The sequence below is a fragment of the Triplophysa rosa genome, linkage group LG15, assembly GCF_024868665.1.
Source record: "Triplophysa rosa linkage group LG15, Trosa_1v2, whole genome shotgun sequence".
NCBI classification, from domain to species: Eukaryota; Metazoa; Chordata; class Actinopteri; order Cypriniformes; family Nemacheilidae; genus Triplophysa; species Triplophysa rosa.
In genome coordinates, this window is record NC_079904.1 from 2,182,044 (window position 1) to 2,194,581 (window position 12,538).

The 12,538-nt window shown below is 38.2% G+C and overlaps 1 protein-coding gene across 6 annotated transcripts in view; it reads left to right on the top strand.

Moving 5' to 3' along the window:
• Positions 1-12,538, top strand: part of tfap2d (transcription factor AP-2 delta (activating enhancer binding protein 2 delta)) — a 78,561-nt gene that overhangs the window by 28,606 nt on the left and 37,417 nt on the right. For all 6 annotated transcript variants that reach the window (XM_057353658.1, XM_057353659.1, XM_057353662.1 and 3 more), the window contains one exon: positions 1,550-1,674. In XM_057353658.1, the coding sequence (XP_057209641.1) occupies positions 1,645-1,674 (30 nt within the window). In that variant the 5' untranslated portion in view covers positions 1,550-1,644. The remainder of the gene's footprint in view (positions 1-1,549; positions 1,675-12,538) is intronic.

Below are 12,538 nucleotides of genomic sequence, written 5' to 3' on the forward strand. Positions count from 1 at the left end.
CCTGTCGGATAGGGAGGGGCCTATGATAGACCCGCCCACTCAGGAGATTAATTTGTCATGTTACCAGGCCTTGAGACTTATTTATAAGATGTGTAATAACCGTTTTTAATATTGTTTACCAAGACGTTACTTTTATACCTAGTGAAAATCTAACCCTAAATAGTGAACTTTTGTGCTTTAGTAACAGTATGTGCTGAATTGAAGGAGAATGATGTAAAGAAATGATGATGTAAAAAAAGGATGGAGAGATGTAACGCCTGAAACTGGTCCCTAAGCAGTGTTTGAGGCGTCGTGTAAAACCCCTGTCACAGCATCAGTGGGAAACACACTGTAAACACACATCCACAATCCGCTGATCAGAGCACAGACGCGGCCAATTTGCACTTCTAAGCATCCGCCTTAAACCAGCGAGTGGGTGTGTGTGTGCATTTTAAAACAGTGATTCATGAAGCTGAAAATGTACCTGTTAACCTGTTTGACACTTCAAAGCGCTTCTCTAATAGCTAAACATTTACCTGCTGAATCCGAGTGAACGGATGTCGTAGGGTCTGAATTCAGATATCAGCTGCTTGTTTAGCCATGGTGCGTTTATTGTAGAACGGAGTCAAGGATTTTACAGGCTTTCAGCTTCTTTTCAAACCCTGTATAGGCAGCTGACTACAAAGACAGCAAATCCAGGGTTTTATTTGTTATAAAGGAAATGCGAATAAGATTTAAGTCCTTTTTTATTTAACTTAGTCTTGGATGTTTCTGCTAAAAATTGCTTGGGACCATTTCAAAATTATTTTTCAGCTTTTTTTAAACGTACTATTCATAGGTGTGTGTTTAGGTAAAATGAGCGATTTTGTTTCATTCTGTGAACTACTAACATTTTTCTCCCAAATTATAAATAAAATATGCTGTGTATTTTTTTTTACTTCAAATACTGCAAAGAAAATAAATTCATATTCACTTTTAAGCAATACAACAGTAATATTTCTACATGGAAAAGTTCAAAAATGATTTTTCATGTGAAATCCTTGATTTTTATCACAGTTGTCACGTGTCGTGTCATGCTGTCAGTCTTTCACGTTGCTGTTGGATGACTTTGTCACTCCTGAGGTTTGATTTTGTTGAAATACTGGACTGGAATGACCACAATACATCTAGAAATGCAAATGTTTATTTGAAATAAAAATTTGCGGCTGTAGATAGAAATGAGACAAGTTATGAAGCTATAAAAAAGTTTTATCATTTTCTTTCACAAGCAGATTGTGTTGTGTTCAGATTTTGAGTAATCTTGATTTTTGATTGCAATATCTTGGCAAATCCAGCCTGACCTCACAGGATTTCATAACTATTTTATGAGGTGTCTATATGAAGTTATATGAAACATACCAATCTGATTACACAAATTCATACACATTAGCCACCTGGTAAAATAGTTACGAACTAAGATTGTTGGTATATAGTTCTATATTCTATACGAAAATATAACTGAATCTTTTTGCTGTCAAAGAGAAACAATTGAGATATTAAAGAGATCTCATCTGTGATTTTTCTTTCCTAGGGGTCTGTTCGACTGTGGTTCTCTGCCGTGGGCCGACACACCTGTGCGTTTCTTTGTTTCTCTCGCGAATCACCAGAAGCAAAGCCGACAGATTGATGGCAAACGCAGCGCAGAAGACTTCCGAGGTATTTACACCTGCACTTAACACACGCTGGGCTAATTGACACAGACAGCGAGAAAATAAGATCTGGCTTAGAACACCTCTCTCTCGCGCTTTCGCTCCCTCTTTTCTTCGGACAGATAAAAAGGCATCTTTCAATCATGTGTGGTTAGCGTTTTCTTCGTAGCCTGAAGTGAAACAGGAAGTTCTTAACTGTTCAGTGGCTTTCGCTTCAGGCAAGGTTCTACCCTGCTCTCGCTGGCTCTCACTTTCTTCCCCCACCCTCTATAACACACACACATTTGTGCTCGCAGGGCATCTGTCTTCATAACCATCCATGCTTAATACAGCGTGTGGAGGAACGTCAGTGTCCTGGCAGAACTGAGCTTCAAAATCTGCTGGTACATGTCAGTGCTGTTGACTCTTTAGTTAAAAACACAACCATTGTTTTATAGGACATACATGTAGACATTTCATGGCATTTCATTGAAGTAGAATGGTCTGAAGATCATTTCAAGCGGATATGTGATGTCAGAGACTCTTGAAGGGATCGTTCTCCTTAAAATAAAAAATCTGTCACCCAAAACTCTTTCTGTGGGACGTCGATGGGGTTCAGCGTTGTTTGGTTACCTAATTCTTCAAAATGTCTAGTTTTGTTTTTGCAGAATACAGAAAGTCATACAGGTTTGGAATTACATGAGAGTGAGGAAATAATTTATAGAATTGAACTATACCTTTAAGTTCACAGTAGGACACATTTCTGGATCATCATCCTTGTTGGTCATAAAACAACCTTTACTAGCAATGAACATGATTCTTTTTCTTTTGGAGTATTGGGGATGGCTAAGGTGGGCATGTGTAAACAAAATTCTTATTATATTTTTATAGATTTATATTTCTTTAATTTACATTTAGTCATTTAGCGGACGCTTTTATCCAAAGCGACTTACAAATGAGGTAAACAATGGAAGCAATTGGAACAACACAAGGACAACAAAAAGCATAAGTGCAATAAAACTCTTCTCACAAAGCCTACCACAGTATACAGTGCGAAGTTATTTATTATTATAATTTATTTTATATAGAAAGAGTAGAAAAGAGATAGAAGTCAGAGCTGATCGGTCAGGTGCTGACGGAAGAGATGTGTTTTCAGCCGGTTCTTAAAGATGGCCACAGAATCTGCTGATCTTGTAGCAGCGGGCAGATCATTCCACAAATGTGGAACCGATCCAGAGAAGGTACGTGAGAGCGATTTTTTTTTACCTTTTTGGGACGTCATTCGTTTGCAGAGCGCAGGGATCTGGCGGGTCCATAAGTCTGCATTAGCGAGTGAAGATAAGGGGGTGCCGAACCAGTGGTGGTCTTGTAGGCCAGGAACAGAATTTGATGCGAGCGACTATAGGGAGTCAATGTAACTTAATGAAGAGAGGAGTGACGTGTAGGACATTTCATTTAAAGGGTATTTAATGGATAGTGTAGTAAAATGTGGTAGTGTGGTTGAGACTTGCTTTTCTTTGACAGATGTTGTCCTGCTTGGCAAAATTATCGCTATTTTATTGACTAGAGAGACTGTTTGACAACCAGTAAAGAAATGAGAGATTATGGCAGAATAACCCCGTCATAAACACTGTATAAATCAGACGGATGTTGTGTTTTTGTAACTCTTAGTAGATTTGGTCATAGTAACTCTTGTTTTGTTGTATTATAACCCCCCTGGATTGAATTTGTTTGGATAACTGTTAATCATGTTGGCTGAACCTGTTATGAAACGTAGGAAATCTGTTTAGCTAAACTTACTGTAAAACTATAAGTCCTTGAGTTCCCAGCATGCACCACAGCATGAATCATTTATGTGAGTTACATGGATAAATCCAGTTGTCCATTTATAATCTATTAGTGATAATGTTGTGTTTGTTGACGCATTCTCTTTTATCAGTATTTTCTTGGTTTGTATTTTATTTATTGTTTGTATTATAATTTAATGTTTGTTGATGACCATTAACTTTTTTGAACAGACGTCAGAAGAAATGCTTATTATCAAAACCTGATAAATATGAGTTTATTCAACAAGTGATCAGCAGGTATAAATATAGATATACGTAAACTGAAGCTTTCTATTGATATACGGTTTGTTTAGTCTTCATACTGGAGGTCTGGAAGCTTTCTTTGGCCAAGGACCGCTCAAGAGGCCATATGACTGACAGGTAAAGCATCCAATCACGTTTTGTTTTGTACCGCGTCATGTTTAGAGGGGTGGAAATGTCCCCGCAGTAACCGGTATACTGTACATTCACCAACGTGTCAAAAGTTAACAGCAACAACAACGATTATAAGTTCATGCCGTGAACATCGCATACTTTTAAGAATTAAGTGTTTAGTCCATCGTGATGAATTCTTATTGCAACCGTTGTAAACACGACAGCTTACTTAGATCAGACGGCTTCGTGTTGTTTCCAGGCGAACCGTTAAAGAACGCGACACGCACCGTGCTACTTATGACTGCATGGTTTTGTGATCCAGGGTCACATGCACAGACAGACGGATAGATAGATGGATGGATAGCTAGATAAAGAAGATAGAAGACAGAAGTCATGATAATTATGAGAGAATCAATAGAAAATTGAAACAGGGGGTGGAGAAGACCCTGTGTGTGTGTGTGTGTGTGCGTGCGTGCGTGTGTGTGTGTTCATGTTTGTATATCCCGGTGGGGACCTAAACCTGAATACACACCAACACATGGGGACTCGTGTCACCGTGGGGACCAAAATTGAGGTCCCGCATGGGCAAAAAAGCTAATAAATTGTACAGAACAATATTTTTTACAAATCTAAAAATGCAAAAAGTGTTCTATGATCTTTAGGTTTAGGGATAGGGTTAGGGATAGGGGATAGAATATACAGTTTGTACAGTAAAAAAAACATTACGCCTATGGACTGTCCCCACGGGGATAGTCAACCAAAGCCTGTGTGTGTGTGTGTGTGTGCGTGCGTGCGTGCGTGCGTGCGTGCGTGCGTGCGTGTGTGTGTGTGTGTGTGCGCATTCGTACAGTGGGCTGCATTGAGATTCCTGCCCTGTATCTGTTGGCAGTGGGGTGTGAGCTGAGCTCTGCTGCATAATTGTGAAACCGCAGGGACTGCAGCTCTGACCAGCCTGTCAAAACATCATGACAATCGTTCCTCACCACAGCGCAGACAGACAGAAGAGAGAGAGAGAGAGACAGGCAGACAGTGTCAGCGTTTTGACTGATATAGCAGCTGAGAAGTTCTAATTACGATCACTATGTGACATTTGTAATTTAAGCGAGAACACACACACACGTGTGTGTGGACTGTGGTTCGAGAGCTCGGCTGCTCCGGTCTGAACGGAAGTGCTTTAGCCGCTAGGCTGGGTAGCGATTCCACACCGCTGCGTTTTGAGGCTAATTAGTTTAGATATTAACGGGACAAAACCCCAAGCAGCTTCTAAATGTCACCCAGTCTCCCCACAGACAAGCACACACACGCCGGTTCACGCTCTTTGCCCCTCCACCCCACCCCAGAAAAGCGCCGCGGGGTAAAACCAAGAAAAAGCCAAGAAGCGTCGACGCTGGGTCACAGCGACGTGCGGAATAGCAAACCCGTAGACTCGGCATACTGGGAGGATTGGTGTGAGCTGAAAGAACTTTCAAGAGTCTGACGCTGGGGCTTTAAAGGTGAATTTTAGCCAGAAATCAAATTGGCTTTTTTTAATTGATGTCTACCAAGATTTGCATCGGTGTCTACCACAGAATCAGGGTAGCGTCTAGTCTCGCTGGTCGTCCCACCCTGTTGCATTCTTCCCAAAACATCTTTAGCCGAAGAAAATAATTATCGTAGTTTAGTTTTACATTAAACAAAAGCCCTGAGACCACAGAGAATAGCTGGAAATAACATTTTAGGATTTTATGAATAATGAATGAATAAGAGATATGGAAGGTCAGTTATCAAAAATAGAAGTCTGATCATGTCCTCCGAGTCTGTTCATAATTCTGATCTTTAAATCAGACTAACCGAGTTTGAATCCATACCAGCTTGGGTTTATGCTTTTATTGAATTTTTATTTAAAAATGTGCATTTTCACTGGTGGTCTCCACGGCATCTTTTATCGCTCAGTGCCCAATCTGACCGTTTTTCTTGCAAGAAAAAGTAGTTTTGGACCAAAAAATGAATTTCCCCTTAAAACTGCCCTTTTATTTATTTTTAAAGAAAGAAATCAAATATGTGGCCTGAAAATAAAGTGGAAAAAAATCCTTAAACTTTTCAGAATGACTCGGACTGGTTCAGAGTTACATTTCATGATAGTTTCATTTTTATATTTTTTCTTTTCATATTCATTTTTAGCAATGTTGTTACGGGCTTTCGTCATTTTGTTATTTACTTGTTTATTTTTTTATTTATGTTTAGTTAAAGGGACGCTGACGCTAAACAAAACTAGATCACTGTTTTGCTCCTATTATAATACTAGAAGTACGAAATGCGGCCCACATACAGTACTGTTTTTGGACACTGCTTGTGTAACGAGTCATAAGCAAGATTTGTTTATAAACCAAGAAGTTAAATGATATCAGTCATTCTATATTATTATAGTCATTTCTAAATGATGGACACCTGTTTTGCAGAATGACCCTACAGCCGGATGTTGATGGTCTTGGCCAAGGTGAGAAAGAAGGTGAATGGAGAAGTCTGTGAGACGCAGTTGGCATGTGAATGCAGTGGTATATCGTACGTTGAAAAAGAGACTTTCTCTGTGTGTGCGTGCATATGTTATTTTGATAGAAAGCATGTGTGTGTGTTTGACACAGAGGTCACCTTCATCTTATCTGGGAAAATCATCTTCACAGGGAACCTCAGCAGCAAGGGATTGTGGGTGTTGTGACCATCCGGAATACAGAATATAAGACTTAATGGGTTGAGATCTGATTTCTCTTAAAGGGAATACAAAATGTTGATATGTGGTAAGAGTTAAGTGCTATTAAATTATGTAGCCTGTCATTAAATGCTTATTTGATTATGGAAGGGTTTCAGAAAAAAGTTTGTTTTATATTGAAATTGAAGATCTGAGCACAGTTTGAGACATGTCTTAAAAATGGCCGAGAAGTGACATTACAGGTTGTGCTACTTTTTCTCAGTAGATAAATCTGAGCATGTATTTACTATTTGCACTCCATTAAACTTTATTGCTTTGTAGGAGAAACAACAGTTGAGACATTGAAGAGATTTTTTCTGGCACACACACAGAGTGATTTGCTTTTGAGTTTCTGCTTCTCTTTCAGTGTGTGTTTGTGCTGTTTTGTTTATGAGCGCGTCTTATAAGCTCTGAATATAAACGCAGATCTCACGGTTTGTATTTATTTGCCAGAACAACAGGGATGATGAAATAAAAGTGTCTGTGTGTGTGTGTGATCAGAGCCTGAGTGGCTGTTTGTATTAATATTCCCTCAGGTGTGAAAGAGAGAAGATAAAATCAGATGTGGCTGTGATGTTACGCCTCCTGATAAACTGATATAATTAAAAATAAATATAAACCTTCGTGCCGCGGGCCATGGAAGTGTGAGGTAGATTTCCTTTGAATGCAGGGATGGTAATTTCTCTAAAATCATCAAATCTGACAACAAAGAAATGAAGATCTCCAACGCTGCATGCGCTGGGTTCTCTCTCTCGCTCTGTTTCTCACAGTTACACTTTTTTATGCACCCATCATAGACGTTCACAGAGGCCTTGAAAACTTCCAAACAGGGTTAGAGATAACGGTTTAAACCTGGGTCAGAATTAAGCACGGTTTGGGGCACCAGTGAAAGTTAAACGGTTAGTTTCAGTCATTTCATTTCAGTGACATTTTAAGAGGAAGAAATGGGATTTTCCACAGTTTGTTGCAGAACAGGTTGTTCCTTATATTAAACATTCAAGTATGTTTTTTTTATATTGAATTAGGATGGAATTGTCAATGTAGGTATATGCATCTATATAGACTATTTTCTATGCTTACTTTTAAGAATGTACCTTGTTGTATATATATTTTATTCGATTTTATTTATTTTTGTTTGTTTGTTTGTTTGTTTTCGGTGATTTGCAGTGTAACCTCTTTCATAATATCTTCCTCTTGTACTACTTTGTTATTTGTTAATTGTTTGGAAAAGTAAATAAATCAATATGTCTTTAGTTAATTTGGTTAGTTTGTAGGAGTGCACTAGCATAAATGCCCACAAATAGTCTCGTTTTGATTTTAAGAGGACTTTATACACATTTCTTGCATGTTGTAATGGTTGTTGAACATTTCTGCTAATGGTAAACATAAATAAATAAACATTTAAAAAAACATTGAAGTATATCTATAATGAAGAAAAATCACAGATGAGATATCTTTATTATTATTAAGTCTCATCTGCGTCTCAGATATTTCTCCTGAGAAAAGGAGTCAAAAATCTCAGAAATGTCTCCATTAGAGTTTCAGAAGATACAGTACTCACTCCTAATTATAGAGAGTATAATTGCTCTTTAAACAAGGATTTTTTAACGAAAGTGTCCTTGTGTGTCTTATTTAAGGTTGGCTCATAAAGAAAAGGAAAGCCTGGAGTGGACTCATTACAAAACGCTTTGACCGGTGAGGAATAAATCTCTCACTTGATTCCACTCACCTACACTATCCCTGTCCATTTCCGTCCGCACTGAAATCTTTGAACGTTTGCTTTTTCATTTTTCACCTCTATTTTATTTGGTGGATAAAAACCAATCTTATATAATAGCAACAATACACTCACACCTGTAAATACCTGCAACGCATCCTAAATCAAACATCTGAGTTTACAACCCAAATCATCACAGTCACACTTCAAACATACATCCCATCATAAACACGCATTATTGAAATATTCTCAGACTCCTACACGTAACTTCAGCGGGTCGGTCAAAGGCATCTCGGAGTTAATCACCCTCACCGCACCCGTGTCTCTTTTTCTGCTTCTGTGCCTTTTTGTTTTTTTCCAGCTTCCCTTTAGAGAAAGTTTTGAGAAGTTTCTATAAATTAATAAAGATCTGCTGGTGTATGAAGCCGATCTGGCTTTGAATGAGAGGGTATTGATCTCGCAGGTGAAGCTGGGATCAGCACTTCAAACGGAATGCGTTGTTCCAGAGGAGAGTTTGGAATGGCAGGCGCCAACCGAGCCACAGGAACCAACCGAAACCGCACAACAGGTCAGATAGCAGAGGCCACATTTGGGTTTCGTCTGTCCTTGCAGATATTCCACAAAGCTGTGACTGTCACACGGTTCGCACCGGTACATCATTACACCCTTATTCTCAAGTGATTTGTTTCTAAAGGTCCTTTGGGGAACCAAAATGGTTAGCTTTTTAGCACCTTTACAGTATTTTTAAGAGTGTTTAACATTTATGCATTTCAGTGTTTCATTTTAATACACTCCTAGATATCTAATATTCTGAGTTCTGAAACAAACCTGTTGACCACTGCAAAAATAAAAAACACCCTTTTTAAGCTTTTCAAAATGTACAGTATATTCACCGCACATGATGGAAAACATTGTTGGCATTCGTGATTTTTAATGGTAATTTCATAATTTACATAATCCATATGATTGAAATCGGGTCCCTGAATGTGACCTAGATGTGTGTCTGTAGTGTTGCATAATTATTCATGAGAGTAATTATTCATGCATGACGTTAACTACCATCTCATAATTATTTGTGACACCACACAAACACTGTAAAAAACGAAAAGTTGACTTAACTTAAAATTTCAAGGCAACTCGCTGCACAGCTTTTTTGAGTTTACTCAACTTTTGGCCAAGTAGTTCACCTAACTCAATTAACTGAGTAATATCACATGACTGTCAATTGAAAAAAAATAGAATTAAAATAAATATGCAACAATCAAATTTCTGAGTTCACTCAACAGTGGACTTAGTTGACCCAACTCAAAAGATTATGTTTATATAACGTTAATATATAATTGTTCTATTGTTATATACACACTCTACTTAAGTAACTGCTTAAGCTGTTTGTGTTTTAAACATTTTAGTAGTGGACTCCCTGCGTCATTTACTTCAGACCTCAACACTGAGCCTCAATCATGTTAACAATCATCAAACATCATATAGTTCAAAAAGGAACTCTAAATACTAAAGGTAACAAAAAATATAGCCAGCAAACACTAAAATAGCAATCATTTTAATAATTTTAACCGGCGAATTGAAAATTCTGCAATGCATGCTGGGAACTTTCAAACACTAGAATTGTTTTTTGAGATTACACAGTTTGGCAAGTTGGTCAAACTTCTTGACGCGCTTTGGACAATCACTTAGATATCTAAGTACAGTCAACAAAAGAATCTTTATTGGTACCACATTTAGATTTTGTTCAGCATACTCAAAATAATACATTCTTCTTCTTCTACTAAAAAAACTTTTTCAAGTTACTTTATTACCTTTGTTGGGAGAACAATTTGAAGTTTTATTTTTTACAGTGAACATTGACAGGCGCTTTAAGCAGTGAGATGATACCGTAACAGTGTAGAATAAGGTTGTGTTTGTGAACCTTAGTTAATGCATTAGCTTACACGAACTAACAATGAGCAGTGTCTTTTCTTTTACATTTATTAATCTTTGTTAATGCTAATACAAGTGTTCATCTTAGTTCACTGTGCATTAACTATCATTAACAAATACAACTTTTGATTTTAAACATGTATTAGTATTAAACTACTACAGTATTAAATGTTGTAGTAGCTAATGCTAATGTTAACAAATACAACCAACCGTATTGTAAAATGTTACCAGTGATGCTTTGCTTTGTTTGTACAGGCCAAAAATGTGAAGTTGTAGCACACCATTGCTTGTGGTGCTGATGTAGCGACAGACTTAAGATGACCAACTTTATCTTGTAATGTGCAATAAACCATTTTCCAGTTTCTAGATGTGTAAAGAGGTGAGCAGGTGTTCACAATCATTTTATTTTTAATGCAGAGTACAAATACATATGGTTTTGCTAAGAGCTGATTTGGTTTTAATATCGGTTACATACTGTAGTGTTAAATTCTTGTTTACAGAAATGTCGCGTAAAAACTGTGTGTGTGTGTGTGTGTCAATTCATCTCTAATCTGTGTTACAAGAAAATTCTAATTATATTTGTAATAGCAGTTCCCTCTATTTGACTTCAGCTATAGGGAACAAATCCTGTGGTTAATCCAACATGAGCGCACTGCTAGCGGCCTCGCAGGGCTGAGGGCGAGTCTGTGTTCAGGTTCTGTCTCTGTTCTCTGCAGAACTTTAGTTAAACTTTGAGAGTGACAGCATGTATGTTCCTCGGCCTGCTCATAAATATAACCATTACATTATACGTATATAATTCATCTCGGTCTGATAATTCGCTAATAGTTTTCTTGTCTTTAAAGCGTCACGAAACACTAAACAACATTGCATTAAAACCACAATTTGAACCCGAGATTTTGTTGTATAAGAGGGAATCTCATTCAAGCGAACATCCTGTAAGTGTCAGAACTGAAAACGCCCTTGTTACTGAGATTACATCTGTTATTAACACCAGGCCCAGCGAACGCCAGGTTCTGGAATGCACCTATCTATAGGTTGAACACCACCTCCACAGAAAAATATCAACGACTACTTCTCTAGCCCCGCCCACTGGTTCGCGAATGATATAATGATAATAGTACACACTCCCGCATTTGTGATGATTGACAAACTGGTAACCATAGTGACATATTTTTCGGCAAAAGATTTGTTTTGTCTGTCAACTGCTGATATGCGCTGTGTTGTGTTTATGCTCGGAAGGCTCCATCACACAGCGCTCTTTTGCTGTGTTGCCATGTTTGTTATTAATAAGTACTTTTATGCTTGTTGTTTGGTCTTAGATCAAAAAGCCTCGGCACTTAGGTCTTAAAAAATGGTCTGCTGCAGATTTTAAGAATTTTTGGTCTTATAACATAACAATTTGCATTTTAAGGTTTGTTTTTGTCTTGTCTTTATTTGCTTATTTTTTCTGTGAAGATCTGGAAACCCTGTCTCTTTAGCGAAGGGCTCTCGAGGGCGGCTAGCCCCGTGTCATGTGCAAAAGTGAGGACTTCTTTCACTGTTATTTTTATTTAGAGCGACCAAGCAACAAACATGCAACATTGTGCAGCGCCTGCTTGTGGAAGAACACTGTCGCTTCCTTCGGGTTCTGATATTAGGAATGCGTGGTTGAAGTTTATTTTTAAGTACGTTCCTGCTCACGTGGGTTAAACATTGAGCATTTGTTCGAGACATTTCACCGTGGATTCCTTTGTGAACAAGGCGCTGGATTTGCGGACAGACTAAAACGAAAAAGCAGTGCTGTGCCGTCAGTATTGGATCCGACAGGAATAGCGCAGCAATCTTATGTGAGTAAAACATATTTGTACTATGCGTCACTATTGCTTTGTTAGAGATCGCTTGATATGTCCTGATAATTATTAATATAATAAAGCCTCACTTTATAACTGTGAAGCTCGCACTGTACAGATGCCTATACTGTATGTATAAAGATGTGTCTCTGCGGTGCTCGTGCCAGATGCGCCTCACTTTTAAACGCCGCAGGGCAATGTCATCGTCCATCACGATGTTTCACTGTAGCCGTCTTCCGATGCTAATTTGGTAAACATCGCCCAACCCTAATCCATTGCTAACTTGTATACCCGCTACCGCCAACCGCCTCTCCACATTAACGTTTTTATTAACATTCCGACGTGAAATCATTCTCGAAGACTGATGTTGTTTTATGTAAGGCTTACATTGCAAATGTGTCTTTTGTTTTGAGTGTGTGGTCAATAAATAAAATGATTAATAAAATTGATCCAATTTCCTCCCGCTCTACCTGTCATGTCTC